We start from the raw sequence: 21684 nt of genomic DNA, 5'->3' as shown, positions 1-21684 counted from the left end.
TAGCTAGTATTATGGATGAGAATAGATATGTGTATCAACTTCAACTGATGCCATGCTTTAACAGCAAAACACTGGCCCTGTTAAATGCAAATGGGTTTATTAAATATCACAAAATGACTGTGAACAAAAAAAATAGAACAGTCCCACTGTAAAACTAACAACGTAAACAAATCAGATAAAATACTATTAATATCACACAAATTAAAAATAGAACAGTCCCACTGTAAAACTAACAACGTAAACAAATCAGATAAAATACTATTAATATCACACAAATTAAAAGTTATGGTTACTTCATATCTGATTGGACTGAACAGGGCCGTCCGTCCTTCAACAGGGGAACAAGTGCACTAGACTTCAAGTGCACTAGACTTCAAGTGCACTAGACTTCAAGACCACTACTATAACGTATACACATTGTCACTCACATGAACTGTGCTGCAACGATGATTATGGTGAATAAAAAGTATGTATAAATTCTCTACGGCTAAAGGGAATCAAACCAATCTATTGTATCATTCCACACTTTGCAGTACATTCATCCTAACTTAAAAAAACAGTATCTGTGTAAACCCATAACCTTGCTACAAATGTACACTTTTAGTGTAGAGTTGAGTGATGAGGTTAAGTCACAGGCCTGAGTGAGGCCTTGTAACCCTATTCTGACCGAGAGGCTGTCACAAAGTTAATTTATATACAGCTCGCTTATTGACTGGGTATCTGTTGTCCCCCCATATAGTGTCACTCCTTTTGGTCAGAGCCACATCATATCCCCTACAGGTGCACTATTACCACAGTGTCCAGTACACTGCTTTCTCTAACTGTAGTAGAGTATGCAATGGGTCTGTCTAAAATAGCATTCTATTCCCTATGTAGTACACTACATTCGGCAAGAGGCCTATGTGGCTCTGGCCAAAAGTATTAGCGAATAGGTTTTGCGCACAATTTTGGTAATTTACCCAAATTTCCCAGGTGTTCCAGAAATCCTGGTTGGACGAGTACAGATTTCCTTGCTTATTTCCTTCTGATTACGTGGAATTTAGAACTGGGATTTCTGGGAAAAACTGGGGATTTGGTGACAAGTTACCAGATTTTTTTGCAACCCTTATTAAGGAACAGGGGTATAATTAAGGAACAGGGGTATAATTAAGGAACAGGGGTATAATTAAGGAACATGGGTATAATTAAGGAACAGGGGTATAATTAAGGAACAGGGGCATAATTAAGGAACAGGGGTATAATTAAGGAACAGGGGTATAATTAAGGAACAGAGGTATAATTAAGGAACAGAGGTATAATTAAGGAACAGGGGTATAATTAAGGAACAGGGGTATAATTAAGGAACAGGGGTATAATTAAGGAACAGGGGTATAATTAAGGCTCTTGTTGTTAACCCTGGCTGGCTCAAAGGAACAAAGGGATGATAGCTGATCTTAGTTCAGGGTAGTCTGTAAACTCTCTGGTGTACATCTTATGTTTTCCCCGTGCCCAGATAGTCATCTGGATGAAGCCCAGCAACGTGAACAGGGCCACTGTGGAAAGAGAGAGACACAACAGTTAGTTAGTTAGTAGAGTCACAAAATTGGCGACTAAAACTTAAACAAAGGAATTTAATTGTCTCTTTGGTATCACACGTACTTATGTCAGTCTTTCAATTTCAATTTCAAACTTTATCGTGACTGCAGAACTGGCAGTGTACAAGAATAACCTGTATTTACACAGTACAACGCAACTGGTATGACAATCTCTCCCACGGGTGGCTATATTTCTATACGTTTTCTCATTCTGCACTTCATAAGTGAGTGGGACGGGTGTGGCTTTGTGACAACGATCACATTATCAAATACGATTTGATTTGAAGAGCAGCTTTTTTTCACCGATTTGACAGCTCCCAACGCGATTGTTCCCCGTCAAAACATCGAGCGATGCACGTGTCGGCTTATCCGCGGTCAACGCTTGATCTGATCTGAATCTCTAGTGCTTAATATTATGAAAATACGTGTTTGTAAACGTGTGTAAGCAGCTTCTAACATTTACCACCTAAGTACACGTGAAACGATGATGTGTAGTTTTACCTGGAACACACTGTGTCATGATGGAGAAACTCAACCACGTCCCCACCTGACGAATCAAAACAAATACAGTATCAGTCAGAAGTTTGGGACGCACCTACTCATTCCAGGGTTTTTCTTTATTTGTACTATTTTCTACATTGTAGAATAAATAGTGAAGACGTAAAAACTATGAAATAACACATATGGAATCATGTAGTAACCGAGAAAGTGTTAGACATAAACTGACCTTCATGTCTTAAAGTATTGATGGACTGTCATTTCTCTTTGCTTATTTGAGCTGTTATTGCCATAACATGGACTTGGCCTTTGACCAAAAAGGGCTATCTTCTGTATACCACCCAGCACAACTGATCAGCTCTAACACATTAAGGAGGAACGAAATTCCACAATGCATTCCAGGTGACTACCTCATGAAGCTGGTTGAGAGAATGCCAAGAGTGTGCAATGCCGTCATCAAGGCAAAGGGTGGCTACTTTGAAGAATCTCAAATATAAAATATATTTTGATTTGTTTAACACTTTTTTGCTCACTACATGATTCCATATGTGTTATTTCATAGTTTTGACGTCTTCGCTATTATGCTACAATGTCAACTTAAGTCTAGTCTCTCCTGTGTGACTAAGTCAATAGAGCACAACACTTGCAACACCAAGGGTTGTGGGTTCAATTCCCGCCTGGGCCAGCCATACTTAAATGTATACATACAAGACTGTGTTAAAGTAGCTTCTGAGAGCACGGGCAGTGCCCTTGAGGCCATCTCCATTTTGAAGTAGTCCATTTTCTTATTCTGTTACTTCTATGAGTTGGTAAACAAACTGAAAGGGGGCACACTGCCATCTAGAGTGTGTTTGTTTAAACAGGTATACAGACAAGGTTGGCGATTTGCTGCCACCTGCAGTTATGGAATGTTTGCTAACGAATATAATTAATTGGATGATCCCTCCTGATGACCTGCATGGAATTATCGGATCCTTCCTTAACCCATAGGAAGTTCCACCCAGATGACTACTTCAAAATTGTGAAAAATCCTCAATGACACTGCTCAGGCTAAAACAAGCTATTGGGCTCCAGAGTCCTCTTATCTATCTCTGTGAGTTTGACCCACCTCATAGGTGTAGTTGGGACATGACACGAAGAAGAAGAGCCATGTGAAGGGGTTCCTGGTGGGGTAAGGGATCCGCTTGGGCCTCAGACCTAGTAGACAGCAGGACACAACTGTGAGAAGATGTGTATCATCATGGAAATATCTTCTCAGCTGGCAAACTACCACACAGATGTTGCTGACTCAACTAGCAATTTGTGAGAAATATTTGAGGAACTTGCTCCCTATTACCTATCTTGGCTATGACATCGTTCTGGAATACGCAATCAATACAACACATTCAGAAATGCTGGAAGGCGACTCACCATTACAGCCCAAGTTATTGAGAGCCAAATGAATTGAGAAGTTTCCAGCTTCACAGAGCTGGGAGTACAAAGACAGAAAAAAAGAAATAAAGAAAGAGAGAGAGAGAGAGAGAGAGAGAGAAAGACAAAGGTTAAAAGAAAGAGAAAAAGAAAGAGAGAAATACATTTTTTGGGAAAGAAGATGAAGAATGTTTTCCTCTGTTGTTCTGAACTCAATGAAAACACAATGAGGCTGAGAGATATAACATTAGGCTACATACCATAAACACCGCCACCGCAGAGTAGACTTGGAGATTAGGCTACATACCATAAACACCACCAACACAGAGTAGACTTGGAGATTAGGCTACATACCATAAACACCACTAACACAGAGTAGACTTGGAGATTAGGCTACATACCATAAACACCACTAACACAGAGTAGACTTGGAGATTAGGCTACATACCATAAACACCACTAACACAGAGTAGACTTGGAGATTAGGCTACATACCATAAACACCACTAACACAGAGTAGACTTGGAGATTAGGCTACATACCATAAACACCACTAACACAGAGTAGACTTGGAGATTAGGCTACATACCATAAACACCGCCAACACAGAGTAGACTTGGAGATTAGGCTACATACCATAAACACCACTAACACAGAGTAGACTTGGAGATTAGGCTACATACCATAAACACCACTAACACAGAGTAGACTTGGAGATTAGGCTACATACCATAAACACCGCCAACACAGAGTAGACTTGGAGATTATGCTACATACCATAAACACCACTAACACAGGGTAGATATAACATTAGGCTACATACCATAAACACTGCCAACGCAGAGTAGACTTGGGGATTAGGCTACATACCATAAACACCACTAACACAGAGTAGACTTGGAGATTAGGCTACATACCATAAACACCACTAACACAGAGTAGACTTGGAGATTAGGCTACATACCATAAACACCGCCAACACAGAGTAGACTTGGAGATTAGGCTACATACCATAAACACCACTAACACAGAGTAGACTTGGAGATTAGGCTACATACCATAAACACCGCCAACACAGAGTAGACTTGGAGATTAGGCTACATACCATAAACACCACTAACACAGAGTAGATATAACATTAGGCTACATACCATAAACACTGCCAACGCAGAGTAGACTTGAGGATTAGGCTACATACCATAAACACCACTAACACAGAGTAGACTTGGAGATTAGGCTACATACCATAAACACCACTAACACAGAGTAGACTTGGAGATTAGGCTACATACCATAAACACCACCAACAGAGTAGACTTGGAGATTAGGCTACATACCATAAACACCACCCCCGCAGAGTAGACTTGGAGATTAGGCTACATACCATAAACACCACTAACACAGAGTAGACTTGGAGATTAGGCTACATACCATAAACACCACTAACACAGAGTAGACTTGGAGATTAGGCTACATACCATAAACACCACTAACACAGAGTAGACTTGGAGATTAGGCTACATACCATAAACACCACTAACACAGAGTAGACTTGGAGATTAGGCTACATACCATAAACACCACTAACACAGAGTAGACTTGGAGATTAGGCTACATACCATAAACACCGCCAACGCAGAGTAGACTTGGAGATTCCCATACGCTGTAAGACACATACAGCACCTTAAGCAGCAGAACCATCTATCAACACTGAGAGTTGTCATCCATTCATTCATTTGTTGGTTGAGAGTGGTACTCACATGGTGGAGTGTAGAGGGGGTGGTTGATGTAATAGGCTAACCAAGCAGAAAATCCCCAGTAGTACAGGCAGTTCTGAGAGTAGAACAGTATAGTATATAATAGAAAATATTAGAACAATATAGTATAGTATATAATAGTATAGTATATAATAGTATAGTATATAATAGTATAGTATATAATAGTATAGTATATAATAGTATAGTGTGTAATAGTATAGTAATCGAATAATATAAAATAATAGTATAGTATATAATATAATAGTATAGTATAGCATAGAATATAATAGTATATAATCGAATAGCATATAATAGAATAGAATAGTATATAATAGCATAGAATAGTATATAATAGAATAGAATAGTATAGAATAGTATATACTAGAAAATAATAGAATAATATAGTATAGTATATAATAGTATAGTATATAATAGTATAGTATAGAATAGAAAATAAAATAATATAATAGTATATAATATAATAGTATAGAATAGCATAGAATAGTATAGAATAGAATAGAATAGTAAATAATAGAATAGTATAGAATATAAATGTATATAATATAATAGTATATACTAGAATAGTATAGAATATAATTGTATATAATATAATAGTATATACTAGAATAGTATAGAATATAATAGTATAGTATATAATAGAATAGTATATATTAGTATATAATAGAATAGTATATAATAGCATAGTATATAATATAGCAGTATAGAATAGTATAATATAGTATATATTAGTATATAATAGAACAATAGGATTAATACAATAGTATAGAATATAATAGTATATAGTAGTATAGCATATAATAGAACAGTATAGTATGTATATAATAGTATAAAATAGTATCGTATAGAAAAGTATAGTATAGTACATAATAGTATAGTATATAATAGAACAGTATAGTATATCAATGAATAATGAGTAGCATAGTATAGTATAGTATAGAATAGTATATAATAGAATAGTATAAAAAAGTATATAATAGAATAGTATAGAATAGAATAGTATAGAATAGTATATAATAGTATATAATAGAATAGTATAGAATAGAATAGAATAGAATAGTATATAATAGTATAGAATAGAATAGTATAGAATGGAATAAAATAGTATAGAATATAATATAATAGAATAGTATAGAATAGTATAGAATAGTATATAATAGTATATAATAGAATAGTATAGAATAGTATATAATAGTATATAATAGAATAGTATAGAATAGAATAAAATAGTATAGAATAGAATAGTATATAATAGAATGGTATAGAATAGAATAGTATAGAATAGTATATAATAGTATATAATAGAATAGTATAGAATAGAATAAAATAGTATAGAATAGTATAGAATAGAATAGTATAGAATAGTATATAATAGTATAGAATAGAATAGTATAGAATAGTATATAATAGAATAGTATAGAATAGAATAGTATAGAATAGTATATAATAGTATAGAATAGAATAGTATATAATAGAATAGTATAGAATATAATAGTATAGAATAGCATCATATAGAATATAATAGTATAGTATCCCTCCATCCCATGACATCTCAACACCAGACGCCTGCCAGACATCAGATGTTTCGATACAGGGTGGGAAGATCACCACCTAATAACAAAAGCCCAACGCCAGCAGCTATCTATCAGATAATTTAGCCTGACTACGTTTTAATTCAGTTTTAAGAGATGAACATTCACAAGTGTTTAACCAGGTTTATTTAGCCAGGTAAGTCACTGAGAAAAAGGATCTTAGAATTAAACTTTGATCATTGACCAATTGAACAGCTACACGTAAACACTATTGAATTCCCGAATGTTTTAGGCACCAGAGTTCGCTGGAACTGACCCTCATGATGGTTTGCAGCGGCAAGGTGCCGTCTGAGAAGCGGTGAATGAAGACGGTTTCCAACAGCCTTCTGAAGTAGTGGAAACAGTGACACACACACGCCAACCTACAGCAGTAGAGAGTAGGGGGTAGAGTGGGGGAAGAGAAGGGGGTAGAGTGGGGGTATAGAAGGGGCTAGAGTGGGGGTAGAGAAGGTAGTGGTAGTAGTAAAGAGGACGAGTGGGGGTAGAGAAGAGGTAGAGTGAGGGTAGAGAAGAGGTAGAGTGGGGGTAGTGAAGGGGGAAGAGAAGGGGGTAGAGTGGGGGTATAGAAGAGGCTAGAGTGGGGGTAGAGTGGGGGTAGAGTAGGGGGTAGAGAAGAGGTAGAGTGAGGGTAGAGAAGAGGTAGAGTGGGGGTAGAGTGAGGGTAGAGAAGCTATCATTATTTTGTAGTTGACCTTTTGACCCTAGGTGAATTGACTGACAGCATGTTCTCTTTCACAGCAACGACACAGACATTCTAGACTATTGTAGCAACCTTAACTCAATACCTAGAGACCTCGTCAAGAGATTCAGATCTCTTGACATAAAAGCTAAGGTGTTGGGTTGACAGTCGCTGGACCCGGGTTCTAGTCCCGGTCGGGGCTACCCCCAAATATAGCTACATTGGTGTCAGAAGTGTGATGGCACCTGTGAGGCCATCGGAGAAGAGTACAGAGAAACTTGAGGACACACTCTCCCGAAGGAAGCCGCTGGACCGTACCCTTGGAATTTCCTACCATATACGTACGTGACCACTGAGCAGGGATTGGAGGTATAGTCATCTTTCTGCTCGTAGACGTTGAGGAGATGGAGGAAGAAGAAAAGGTAGATGAAGAGAGGTCCGATGCACTCCGCCAGAAACACCTGTACAGGAGCAGAGAGGTTATATACACCTGTACTATACACCTGTACAGGAGAAGAGAGGTCCGATGCACTCCGCCAGAAACACCTGTACAGGAGCAGAGAGGTTATATACACCTGTACTATACACCTGTACAGGAGAAGAGAGGTCCGATGCACTCCGCCAGAAACACCTGTACAGGAGCAGAGAGGTTATATACACCTGTACTATACACCTGTACAGGAGAAGAGAGGTCCGATGCACTCCGCCAGAAACACCTGTACAGGAGCAGAGAGGTTATATACACCTGTACTATACACCTGTACAGGAGAAGAGAGGTCCGATGCACTCCGCCAGAAACACCTGTACAGGAGCAGAGAGGTTATATACACCTGTACTATACACCTGTACAGGAGAAGAGAGGTCCGATGCACTCCGCCAGAAACACCTGTACAGGAGCAGAGAGGTTATATACACCTGTACTATACACCTGTACAGGAGAAGAGAGGTCCGATGCACTCCGCCAGAAACACCTGTACAGGAGCAGAGAGGTTATATACACCTGTACTATACACCTGTACAGGAGAAGAGAGGTCAGATACACTCCGCCAGAAACACCTGTACAGGAGCAGAGAGGTTATATACACCTGTACAGGAGAAGAGAGGTCAGATACACCTGTACAGGAGAAGAGAGGTCAGATACACCTGTACAGGAGAAGAGAGGTCCGATGCACTCCGCCAGAAACACCTGTACAGGAGAAGAGAGGTTATATACACCTGTACAGGAGAAGAGAGGTTATATACACCTGTACAGGAGAAGAGAGGTCAGATACACCTGTACAGGAAAGAGAGGTCAGATACACCTGTACAGGAGAAGAGAGGTCAGATACACCTGTACAGGAGAAGAGAGGTCAGATACACCTGTACAGGAGAAGAGAGGTCAGATACACCTGTACAGGAGAAGAGAGGTCAGATACACCTGTACAGGAGAAGAGAGGTCATATACACCTGTACAGGAGAAGAGAGGTCAGATACACCTGTACAGGAGAAGAGAGGTCAGATACACCTGTACAGGAGAAGAGAGGTCAGATACACCTGTACAGGAGAAGAGAGGTCAGATACACCTGTACAGGAGAAGAGAGGTCATATACACCTGTACAGGAGAAGAGAGGTCAGATACACCTGTACATGAGAAGAGAGGTCAGATACACCTGTACAGGAGAAGAGAGGTCAGATACACCTGTACAGGAGACGAGAGGTCATATACACCTGTACAGGAGTAGAGAGGTCAGATACACCTGTACAGGAGAAGAGAGGTCAGATACACCTGTACAGGAGAAGAGAGGTCAGATACACCTGTACAGGAGAAGAGAGGTTATATACACCTGTACAGGAGAAGAGAGGTCAGATACACCTACCTGTACAGGAGAAGAGAGGTCAGATACACCTGTACAGGAGAAGAGAGGTCAGATACGCCTGTACAGGAGAAGAGAGGTCAGATACACCTGTACAGGAGAAGAGAGGTCAGATACACCTGTACAGGAGAAGAGAGGTCAGATACACCTGTACAGGAGAAGAGAGGTCAGATACACCTGTACAGGAGCAGAGAGGTCAGATACACCTGTACAGGAGAAGAGGTCATATACACCTGCACAGGAGAAGAGAGGTCATATACACCTGTACAGGAGAAGAGAGTTCAGATACACCTGTACAGGAGAAGAGAGGTCAGATACACCTGTACAGGAGAAGAGAGGACATATACACCTGTACAGGAGAAGAGAGGTCAGATACACCTGTACAGGAGTAGAGAGGTCAGATACACCTGTACAGGAGAAGAGAGGTCATATACACCTGTACAGGAGAAGAGAGGTCAGATACACCTGTACAGGAGAAGAGAGGTCAGTCATATACACCTGTACAGGAGAAGAGAGGTCAGATGCACCTGTACAGGAGAAGAGAGGTCAGATACACCTGTACAGGAGAAGAGAGGTCAGATACACTCCACCAGAAATACCTGTACAGGAGAAGACATGGGTCACTGATAGGCAACATGTCCACTCACTGTTTGCTGTTCCCAAAAAACAGTACAGTGGGGAACAGCACCTTGTCCAATATCCCAGAAACATCGTGGTCTCACCATGGTCCACCCCAGCTGCGGTCCCAGGTCGTGGAAGAACATCGTTACCGTGGTTCCCACCGGTAGATTCTCCAATACCTCATCATCCTTCAGGGACTCCCCATCTGACAAAATGTAGTGTTGTCATGGTTACAGTTCTGTATAACAAGATGATTTATTTAGCAGCCGTTTCCTGGTCACAGATTAAAACCTAGTCCTGGACTAAAAAGTACTTTCAACAGAGAATGTCCATTGGTTCTTGCTTTTCAGTCCAGGACTAGGCTTGGTGTCTCGGGGAAACGGGATCTAACTGTTTATTCAAAGAGATCTATACATAAGGGATAGTGGTGAATCGTGTTGATGTTCTGAATAGACAGGGAAGACATTAGGACATTCAACCCCCCCCCCCCCCCCCCCCAGAGCTTCTCCAAGCTCTGATGCTGCTGATGGTCATTAGTAGTCTACCAAACTTGCTAACTGCCTGGTACTCAGCACTCTATTGTCCCCCTAATCACGCTGACATTAAAAAAACGAATCAAACACTTCATGAGCTCATGTTCCGTAACATTTCTATAGGCTATGCAATTGGGTGAGAAAACAGAGGGATGGCCTCTAATAAAAAGAAGAGAATCCCATCAGCTTTATATAGGCTAGGCCTACTATATTTATTTCTCAATTTTCCTAATATTAACCACATTGCTTCTCTGTACAAGAGGAGTATAGCCTACCTGGCTGGCATGAAAATGACCCATGGCAAAAGCATCCTCCATTCGCTAGTTAAGTGCATAGATGACTTTTTTTCCCCCTGCCCCTGTTTCTGGACAGGTAAATGATAACGGTACATTTTAAATCAAAACAAATTTCACATAGATATTATTTAGTGAAGACAAGATTAAAACAATAATATAATAGTCAGATAGGTGAATAATATACAGTATTATCATTTTTATGTTTTATTTAAACTTTATTTAACCTTTATTTAACTAGGCAAGTCAGTTAGGAACAAATTATTATTTACAATGACGGCCTACCCCGGCCAAACCCTAACAACGCTGGGCCAATTGTGTGCCACCCTATGGGAGTTGTGATACAGCCCATTATCAAACCAGGGTCTGTAGTGATGCCTCTAGCACTGAGATGCAGTGCCTTAGACCGCTGCGCCACTCGGGAGCCCAAATTAGTGAATGATATACAGTATTATTGCTTGTGTGCAGTAAGACAAGAAACTGCAGTAAGACAAGAAACTGCAGTAAGACAAGAAACTGCAGTAAGACAAGAAACTGCAGTAAGACGAGAAACTGCAGTAAGACAAGAAACTGCAGTAAGACAAGAAACTGCAGTAAGACAAGAAACTGCAGTAAGACAAGAAACTGCAGTAAGACAAGAAACTGCAGTAAGACAAGAAACTGCAGTAAGACAAGAAACTGCAGTAAGACAAGAAACTGCAGTAAGACAAGAAACTGCAGTAAGACAAGAAACTGCAGTAAGACAAGAAACTGCAGTAAGACAAGAAACTGCAGTAAGACGAGAAACTGCAGTAAGACGAGAAACTGCAGTAAGACAAGAAACTGCAGTAAGACAAGAAACTGCAGTAAGACAAGAAACTGCAGTAAGACAAGAAACTGCAGTAAGACAAGAAACTGCACAGGCCTTTTTTTTGGCAACTTTTTCAAATCATAGTCGCACACCCAGCCCATAGGCTTTTATGTTTTGATAAGGTTTGTATCACAACTGAAGTGGCCAAAAAACTTCTTAAAATGAAGCACATTAATCCGATTTTTTTTGTGTGTAGAGCCTAACTTGCATACATACGCAGCACGTGAGTTTCAAGTTTGGGGAAGATAATTTTCACCGTAGAAATGCACCTTTATGATAAAAGCTCTGGTATTGCTTGCCGTGCGGTAGCAGAGAGAACAGTCTATGACTAGGGTGACTGGAGTTTTTGACCATTTTTTATGCCTTACTCTGACACCGCCTGGTATAGAGGTCCTGGATGGCAGGATGCTTGGCTGCAGTGATGTTTTGGGAAGTACACACTACCCTCTGTAGTGCCTTACGGTCGGATGCCGAGCAGTTGCCATACCAGGCAGTGATGCAACCGGCCAGGATGCTCTCGATGGTGCAGCTGTATATTTGCCAAATATTTTCAGTCTCCTGAGGGGAATAGGTTTTGTCATGCCCTCTTCACGACTGTCTTGGTGTGTTTGGACCATGATAGTTTGTTGGCGATGTGGACACCAAGGAACTTGAAACTCTCAGCCCGCTCCACTACAGGCCTGTTGATGTGGATGAGGGCCTGTTGATGTGGATGAGGGCCTGTTGATGTGGATGGGGGCCTGTTGATGTGGATGGGGGCCTGTTGATGTGGATGGGGGCCTGTTGATGTGGATGGGGGCCTGTTGATGTGGATGGGGGCCTGTTGATGTGGATGGGGGCCTGTTGATGTGGATGGGAGCCTGTTGATGTGGATGGGGGCCTGTTGATGTGGATGGGGGCCTGTTGATGTGGATGGGGGCCTGTTGATGTGGATGGGGGCCTGTTGATGTGGATGGGGGCCTGTTGATGTGGATGGGGGCCTGTTTGGCCCTCCTTTTCTTGTAGTCCACGATCAGCTCCTTTGTCTTGCTCACATTGAGGTAGAGGTTGTTGTCCTGGGACCAGGTCTCTGACCTCATCCCTATAGTCAACGAACAGCATTCTTACATACTGTAGGTGTTCATTTTGGCCAGGTGGGAAAGGGCAGTGCGTCATCTGTGGATCTTTTGGGGCGGTATGCGAATTGGAGTGGGTCTAGGGTTTCGGGGAGGATGCTGTTGATGTGAACCATGACCAGCCTTTCAAAGCACTTCATTGCTACCGACGTGAGTGCCACGGGGCAGTAGTCAATAAGGCAGGTTACCTTCGCTTTCTTGGGCACAGGGACTATGGTGGTTTGCTTGAAACATGTAGGTATTACAGACTCGGTCAGGGAGAGGTTGAAAATGTCAGTGAGTACAACGATTCTTTGAAGCCATTCAGTCCCATTCAGTCCCATCCAGCCCCATTCAGTCCCATTCAGTCCCATTCAGCCCCATTCAGCCCCATTCAGCCCCATTCAGCCCCATTCAGCCCCATTCAGCCCCATTCATTCCCATTCAGCCCCATTCATTCCCATTCAGCCCCATTCAGTCCCATTCAGCCCCATTCAGTCCCATTCAGACCCATTCAGTCCCATTCAGTCCCATTCAGCCCCATTCAGCAATATGGCGCACTTTAGTACATAGTGACAGTGTTGATGTCCTCCACGTACAGTATTACTATGGAAAACTTCCGACGGCTCACGAAGCCGGAAGTATTTGAATGTGGTTTTAATGCCTTTGATTTAAACGCATAGACATAAACACATAGACACACACACACACACACACACACACACACACACACACACACACACACACACACACACACACACACACACACACACACACACACACACACACCGAGTGTTAACCGACACCCCTTCCTGATTTTTAAGATGAAAGGAGTTAATTAAACCTCCCCAGATTGGGGTGGCAGGTAGCCTACTGGCAGGTAGCCTACTGGTTAAGTGCGTTATGGCAGTAACTGAAAGGTTTCTGGTTTGGCTCACTGAACCAACTAGGTGAAAAGTCTGGCAATGTGCTCTTGAACAAGGCAAAACCCTACGCTTTGGTTAAAAGCCGTTGTTACATGACTAAAATGTAATCAGGCTTGACTTCCGTGCCCTGTTACTCTGTCCTACCAAAGCTATGGCCCTCTGAGAGACCAGGGTTCAATTAGTACTTGCTTTCTTTCAATATCATGTTTGATTTAGCCTGCATGGAGTATCAGATGGGCAGGAATGCATGCACACAAACACACATATCTCATATCTCATAGCCACAGTCCTCTCTGTGACCTGCTATTGGCCAGCTAGTGCTTTTGGCACAGAACCTTCCAAGACCTATCTGTTATGTCAGAGAAGTTCAGGTCATGCTCTCAGCTGTCCAGGCTCCTCGGGTGGTGTCAAAACATCATCAGGTTACAGTTATGTCTTCCAGTCCGTCATATGAGAGGTCATGTGACAAAAGAGAATGTGGGCACAGATTAAGGCAGAGTCACAAAATTTCATTAGCCGGTGATAACTGTCGCTCTCACAGTAATTGATCGTTAATTAATGTAAACATATTTAGCCTTTAATGACTTCGACACACAGCCTACAAGCCATTGCAGACCTTTGGAACATCTGCATGTTAAAATGTCTAATAAATCCATGTAATATAGTCTACACCTTCTCAATAAATCCATGTAATATAATCTACCTACACCTTCACAATAAATCCATGTAATATAGTCTACACCTTCTCAATAAATCCATGTAATATAATCTACCTACACCTTCACAATAAATCCATGTAATATAGTCTACACCTTCACAATAAATCCATGTAATATAGTCTACACCTTCACAATAAATCCATGTAATATAGTCTACACCTTCACAATAAATCCATGTAATATAGTCTACACCTTCACAATAAATCCATGTAATATAATCTACCTACACCTTCACAATAAATCCATGTAATATAGTCTACACCTTCACAATAAATCCATGTAATATAGTCTACACCTTCACAATAAATCCATGTAATATAGTCTACACCGTCACAATAAATCCATGTAATATAGTCTACACCATCACAATAAATCCATGTAATATAGTCTACACCTTCACAATAAATCCATGTAATATAGTCTACACCTTCACAATAAATCCATGAAATATAGTCTACACCTTCACAATAAATCCATGTAATATAGCCTACACCTTCACAATAAATCCATGAAATATAGTCTACACCTTCACAATAAATCCATGTAATATAGTCTACACCTTCACAATAAATCCATGTAATATAGTCTACACCTTCACAATAAATCCATGTAATATAGTCTACACCGTCACAATAAATACATGTAATATAGTCTACACCTTCACAATAAATCCATGTAATATAGTCTACACCTTCACAATAAATACATGTAATATAGTCTACACCTTCACAATAAATCCATGTAATATAGTCTACACCTTCACAATAAATCCATGTAATATAGTCTACACCTTCACAATAAATCCATGTAATATAGCCTACACCTTCACAATAAATCCATGTAATATAGTCTACACCTTCACAATAAATCCATGTAATATAGTCTACACCTTCACAATAAATCCATGTAATATAGCCTACACCTTCACAATAAATCCATGTAATATAGCCTACACCTTCACAATAAATCCATGTAATATAGTCTACACCTTCACAATAAATCCATGTAATATAGTCTACACCTTCACAATAAATCCATGTAATATAGCCTACACCTTCACAATAAATCCATGTAATATAGTCTACACCTTCACAATAAATCCATGTAATATAGTCTACACCTTCACAATAAATCCATGTAATATAGTCTACACCTTCACAATAAATCCATGTAATATAGTCTACACCTTCACAATAAATCCATGTAATATAGTCTACACCTTCACAATAAATCCATGTAATATAGTCTACACCATCACAATAAATCCATGTAATATAGCCTACACCTTCACAATAAATCCATGTAATATAGTCTACACCTTCACAATAAATCCATGTAATATAGTCTACACCATCACAGTAAATCCATGTAATATAGTCTACACCTTCACAATAAATCCATGTATTATAGTCTACACCTTCACAATAAATCCATTATTTATTTTAGACAGGTCTAAAGAAACATGATATGAAGAAAATGTAGTCTATTTCAGAAGAACAGAATAGCATCCTCTGAGTCAATCCTTCTGTTAGGTCCTGATCTGGCTATGCCATATGGCTGTGGGCTACACTAGTTCATTTAGCCGACAAGATTTGCTGAGAATTCTGTGGCATTATTTTATATAATTTTATAGTATGAAGAATACAATTGAACAAAGCTGAATAAAATAGACAGGAGTATGCACATGGATTTATGTGTTGAGAGGTTAATAAATGGTACTCCTAAATGCTTCATTTAGAGTTGTTTGTGTGCAAAGCCGTCATCAAGGCAAAGGGTGGCTATTTTGAAGAATCTCAAATGTAAAATATGATTTGTTTAACACTTTTTTGGGGGGGGTTACTACATGATTTTCTTTGCTATTTCATAGTTTTGATGTCTTCACTATTATTACACAGTGTAAACAATTGTAAAAATCAAGAAAAACCCTAGAAGGTGTTCTGAAACTTTTGACTGGTACTGATATAAACTGATATAAACAATATGAGATATTCTATTGAAATGGTTACTTGCATAGTGGAGTCTTTATTTTATATATATATTTTTTAATCCTTTATTCAACAAATTCTGATTTACAATGACGGCCTACCAGAATGCAAAAGGCCTCCTGCAGGTACGGGGATAAAATCAAAAATAAATATATATATATATGTATATAAACTCAGCTAAAAAAGAAACATCCTTTTTTTCAGGACCCTGTCTTTCAATGATCATTCGTAAAAATCCAAATGACTTCACAGATCTTCATTGTAAAGGGATTAAACACTGTTTCCCCATGCTTGTTCAATCAACCATAAACAATGAATGCACCTGTGGAACGGTCGTTAAGACACTAACAGTTTACAGACGGTAGGCAGTGAAGGTCACAGTTATGAAAACTTAGGACACTAAAAAGGTCTTTCTACTGACTCTGAAAAACACCAAAAGAAAGATGCCCAGGGTCCCTGCTCATCTGTGTGAACGTGCCTTAGGCATGCTGCAAGGAGGCATGAGGACTGCAGATGTGGCCAGGGCAATAAATTGCAATGTCTGTACTGTGAGATGCCTAAGACAGCGCTACAGTGAGGCAGGACAGACAGTTGATCGCCCTCGCAGTGGCAGACCATGTATAGCAACACCTGCACAGGATCGGTAGATCCGAACATCACACCTGCGGGACAAGTACAGGATGGCAACAACAACAACTGCCCGAGTTACACTAGGAACGCACAATCCCTCCATCAGTGCTCAGACTGTCCGCAATAGGCTGAGAGAGGCTGGAATGAGGGCTTGTAGGCCTGTGTAAGGCAGGTCCTCACCAGACATCACCGGCAACAACGCCGCCTATGGGCACAAACCCACCGTCGCTGGACCAGACAGGACTGGCAAAAAGTGCTCTTCACTGACGAGTCGCGGAGCGGGATCGATTTGGAGGTGGAGGCTCCGTCATGGTCTGGGGCAGTGTGTCACAGCATCATCAGACTGAGCTTGTTGTCATTGCAGACAATCTCAACGCTGTGCATTACAGGGAAGACATCCTCCTCCCTCATGTGGTACCCTTCCTGCAGGCTCATCCTGACAAGACCCTCCAGCATGACAATGCCACCAGCCATACTGCTCATTCTGTGCGTGATTTCCTGCAAGACAGGAATGTCAGTGTTCTGCCATGGACAGCGAAGAGCCCAGATCTCAATCCCATTGAGCACTTCTGGGACCTGTTGGATGGGAGGGTGAAGGCTAGGGCCATTCCCCCCAGAAATGTCCGGGAACTTGCAGGTGCCTTGGTGGAAGAGTGGGGTAACATCTCCCAGCAAGAACTGGCAAATCTGGTGCAGTCCATGAGGAGGAGATGCACTGCAGTACTTATTGCAGCTGGTGGCCACACCAGATACTGACTGTTACTTTTGATTTTGACCCCCCTTTGTTCAGGGACACATTATTCCATTTATGTTAGTCACATGTCTGTGGAACTTGTTCAGTTTATGTCTCAGTTGTTGAATCTTGTTATCTTCATACAAATATTTACACGTGTTAAGTTTGCTGACAATGTGTGACATTTGTTTTGATTTACAATGGACAATGTCATCAATGCACACAATTAGAGAATGAGGACCGTTTTTCCCATGGTTCATTTTCATGCTAGCCAGGTAGGCTATACTACTTTTGTAAAGAGAAGCAATGTGCTTAATATTAGGACATTTGAGAAATAAATATAGTCACAGGGGAATGAATGAGCCAATTGTAAACTGGGGATTATTAGGTGACCGTGATGGTTTGAGGGTCAGATTGGGAATTTAGCTAGGACACTGGGGTTAACACCCCTACTCTTACAATAAGTGCCATGGGATCTTTAATGACCTCAGAGAGTCAGGACACCCGTTTAACGTCCCATCCGAAAGATGGCACCCTACGCAGGGCAGTGTAGGGTGCCAATCACTGCCCTGGGGCATTGGGATATTTTTTTAGACCAGAGGAAATAGTGCCTCCTACAGGCCCTCCAACACCACTTCCAGCAGCATCTGGTCTCCCATCCAGCAACTGACCAGGACCAACCCTGCTTAGCTTCAGAAGCAAGCCAGCAGTGGTATGCAGGGTGGTATGGTTTACACCCTATATATAATTGTATATACCCTATATATAACTGTTTATACCCTATATACAAATTGTGCAACACAACCTCATTGGCTCGCATGAAGTGTTTGATTATATTTTTGAATACACTTGCATTGACGTCAGAGTGGTTAGGGTTAGGGTTAGGGTTAGGGTTAGGGTCAGGGTTAGGGTTAGGGTTAGGGGGGACAATAGAGTGCTGAGTACCAGGCAGTTAGCCAGTCTGGTAGGCTACTAATGACCATCAGCAGCATCCGAGCTTGGAAGAAGCCTAATTACAGTGACTAAACGGTCACGTGGAATTTGACTACCTTCATGACTCGTGACCGCCGGTGTGGCGGTAATACGGTCACCGCAACAGCCCTTAGGCACAGGCTAGCCGTCCCAATAGGAAAACATTCACGTAATGACAAACAAACAGTACACTGTTGACCCGCTGGTTACTTCTAGTGTTGAAATGTGTGATAATGTTGATATTGTTCGATATTTATATACAGTTGTATTTCTAAAACTCTTCCTCCTGTCACTCTTGTCACTGTATATGTCAATGTGTATGTCAGTGACGAGGGCTTAAGGATTCAGAGGAGGACGTACCTGGGTGAAGTGACAAAGCCTGTCTGGCTGGGTACCATTTGGGATCTGTAACCATCACAAATGACTTTAGTCACTTCAGAAACATTATTAGGACATCATCAGGGTTGGGGTCAATTCAGTCATTTCAGGAAGTAATGTGAAGTTCAGAATTCCAAATTTGGAGTTAGAATGTCAGTGTATTTCCTGAAATCTATCTATCGCCAACTGCTAAAGACGAAATACAACAAGATATTTCATGCCATCCACTGGAATAGGGGGTGTAACACACTTGCTATAACAGACAGAGACAAGACAGAGACAGAGACAGAGACAGAGACAGGACAGAGACAGAGACAGAGACAGAGACAGAGACAGAGACAGGGACAGGGCAGAGACCAGGCAGAGACCAGGCAGAGACAGGGCAGAGACAGGGCAGAGACCAGGCAGAGACCAGGCAGAGACCGGACAGAGACAGGGCAGAGACCAGGCAGAGACCAGGCTGAGACCAGGCAGAGACAGGGCAGAGACCAGGCAGAGACCAGGCTGAGACCAGGCAGAGACAGGACAGAGACCAGGCAGAGACCGGGCAGAGACAGGGCAGAGACCAGGGAGAGACCAGACAGAGACAGAGACAGAGACGGGACAGAGACAGAGACAGGGCAGAGACCAGGCAGAGACTGGACAGAGACAGAGACAGGACTGAGGCAGGGTACTCACAGATCTTATATAATAGACACTTGATCTCTCCAATAGTGGCATTAGGTTCCACCTGACAGAATACACAGCTATTACACATAAACAAATTTACATTAAGTATCTACTGTCCCAAAACCTCAGTTTCACAAAATTAAAGGGCTCTATTGAATCCTCATCCGGGAAGTTCAGCTTCACAGCATGAATGAAATGTAGCAGACTTCATTCCCAGATTAAATAGAGCCCTAAAATCAGTACCGTAGGTTGCCTCATAATACAGAATACAACTTGTGTGGACAAAAAGGGAAATGTCTGGTACAGTTACTACCTACTTCCTAAACAGGTGAATTACAGAGTTTTTACTTTAGCAGCCAATGAAATGAAATGAGGGAAGTTGTTTATATATTTTTTTACTTACCTTGTCCAAGTAGCAAAGCTTCAACTTCTTGGAATCCTGAATCTCCACCTCATAGAAAATATAATTCTTATCCTTTTTGGCCTTTCCTGCCGTCATGCCATGGGCACATCTTGCCTTTATAAACTGGGCTACCACAAAAAGGCTTTTTAAATCCATGCTTCTAATGCGTACCTTCCAGGTGTGTGGTTTTCAGGCCCTATCTGCCCTGTGGTGTGTGACTGTCGGGCCCTAGTTGCTGTGTGACAAGGGGGTTAAGATAACCTCGACATGACTAACCCTGCGGTGTGTGTGTGTGTGTGTCTGTACGTACGTGCACGTGTGTGTGTGTGTGTTTGCGTGCGTGTGTATATGACCCTAATAATTATCTCAGTGAGAAATAGGTTTGAGCAACATGAGAGGATGTTAGGGGGATCTGATGTTAGACTACATTGTTCCTGATGCCAATTATCTGCCATATCCTGTGGCCTTCCCCGTCAATTATTTCCATATATGTTAGACCCATGAACACATCTCCAACCCATCTGACTAGTCTAAACATGATATGGCATCTGATAGAACGTCCTGGCGTCCCCTTGCTACATTCTGACACGGTGACATCAGGGCCGAGTCACAAAATGGCACCCGATCCCCTAGAAAGTGCACTACTTTTGATGAGGGCCCATAAGGGATAGGCTGACATTTGGGAGGCAGTTGGAGTAGCATGTCCCTGGTTAATAGCATGGTGCTACTCTAGTAGCATGTCCCTGGTTAATAGCATGGTGCTACTCTAGTAGCATGTCCCTGGCTAACAGCATGGTGCTACTCTAGTAGCATGTCCCTGGCTAACAGCATGGTGCTACTCTAGAAGCATGTCCCTGGCTAACGGTATGGTGCTACTGTAGTAGCATGTCCCTGGCTAACAGCATGGTGCTACTGTAGTAGCATGTCCCTGGCTAACAGCATGGTGCTACAGTAGTAGCATGTCCCTGGCTAACAGCATGGTGCTACTGTAGTAGCATGTCCCTGGCTAACAGCATGGTGCTACTGTAGTAGCATGTCCCTGGCTAACAGCATGGTTCTACAGTAGTAGCATGTCCCTGGCTAACAGCATGGTGCTACTCTAGTAGCATGTCCCTGGCTAACAGCATGGTGCTACTGTAGTAGCATGTCCCTGGCTAACAGCATGGTTCTACTGTAGTAGCATGTCCATGGCTCATAGCATGGTGCTACTCTAGTAGCATGTCCCTGGCTAACAGCATGGTGCTACTCTAGTAGCATGTCCCTGGCTAACAGCATGGTGCTACTGTAGTAGCATGTCCCTGGCTAACAGCATGGTTCTACAGTAGTAGCATGTCCCTGGCTAACAGCATGGTGCTACTCTAGTAGCATGTCCCTGGCTAACAGCATGGTGCTACTCTAGTAGCATGTCCCTGGCTAACAGCATAGGGGCTTTTCAGTGTTGAGGTTTCATTGATAACCATAGTGAAGTCTGAAATGTAACATTACTGGCATACAGTA

At 41.6% G+C, this 21684-nt stretch overlaps 1 protein-coding gene across 2 annotated transcripts; it reads right to left on the bottom strand.

Annotated features, from left to right (window-relative positions):
• Positions 1–80: 80 nt before the first annotated feature.
• LOC139387565 (very-long-chain enoyl-CoA reductase-like) lies at positions 81–20481 on the bottom strand. 2 transcript variants are annotated; one of them, XM_071133889.1, is made up of 12 exons: positions 20188–20481; positions 19794–19845; positions 19098–19142; positions 10104–10207; positions 7874–7989; positions 7106–7211; positions 5243–5315; positions 5102–5145; positions 3483–3540; positions 3181–3269; positions 2076–2121; positions 81–1532 (listed from the first exon to the last, which is right to left on the bottom strand). In XM_071133889.1, exons 1-12 carry the CDS (start codon positions 20341–20343, stop codon positions 1405–1407), a joined length of 1017 nt encoding a protein of 338 aa, XP_070989990.1. In that variant the 5' UTR covers positions 20344–20481; the 3' UTR covers positions 81–1404. The 2 variants fall into 2 exon arrangements, with proteins under 2 accessions (XP_070989990.1, XP_070989989.1); XM_071133888.1 differs by having other exon boundaries at positions 10029–10207; positions 20188–20460.
• Between the last annotated feature and the right edge of the window lie 1203 nt (positions 20482–21684).

Source organism: Oncorhynchus clarkii, chromosome 28, assembly GCF_045791955.1.
Source record: "Oncorhynchus clarkii lewisi isolate Uvic-CL-2024 chromosome 28, UVic_Ocla_1.0, whole genome shotgun sequence".
Classification (NCBI taxonomy): Eukaryota; Metazoa; Chordata; class Actinopteri; order Salmoniformes; family Salmonidae; genus Oncorhynchus; species Oncorhynchus clarkii.
This window is presented reverse-complemented; position numbering and strand designations above follow the sequence as displayed.

Excerpts from the sequence above, each read along its gene's own strand:
- LOC139387565 (XM_071133888.1), bottom strand. The coding sequence starts at position 20,343 with ATGGATTTAAAAAGCCTTTTTGTGGTAGCCCAGTTTATAAAGGCAAGA. Across the intron at positions 7,990-10,028 it reads TTTTTTGGGAACAGCAAACA|GTGTTTCTGGCGGAGTGCAT; the intron begins GTGAGTGGACAT and ends GCTCCTGTACAG. Across the intron at positions 5,146-5,242 it reads CCCCCTCTACACTCCACCAT|CGTATGGGAATCTCCAAGTC; the intron begins GTGAGTACCACT and ends TGTGTCTTACAG.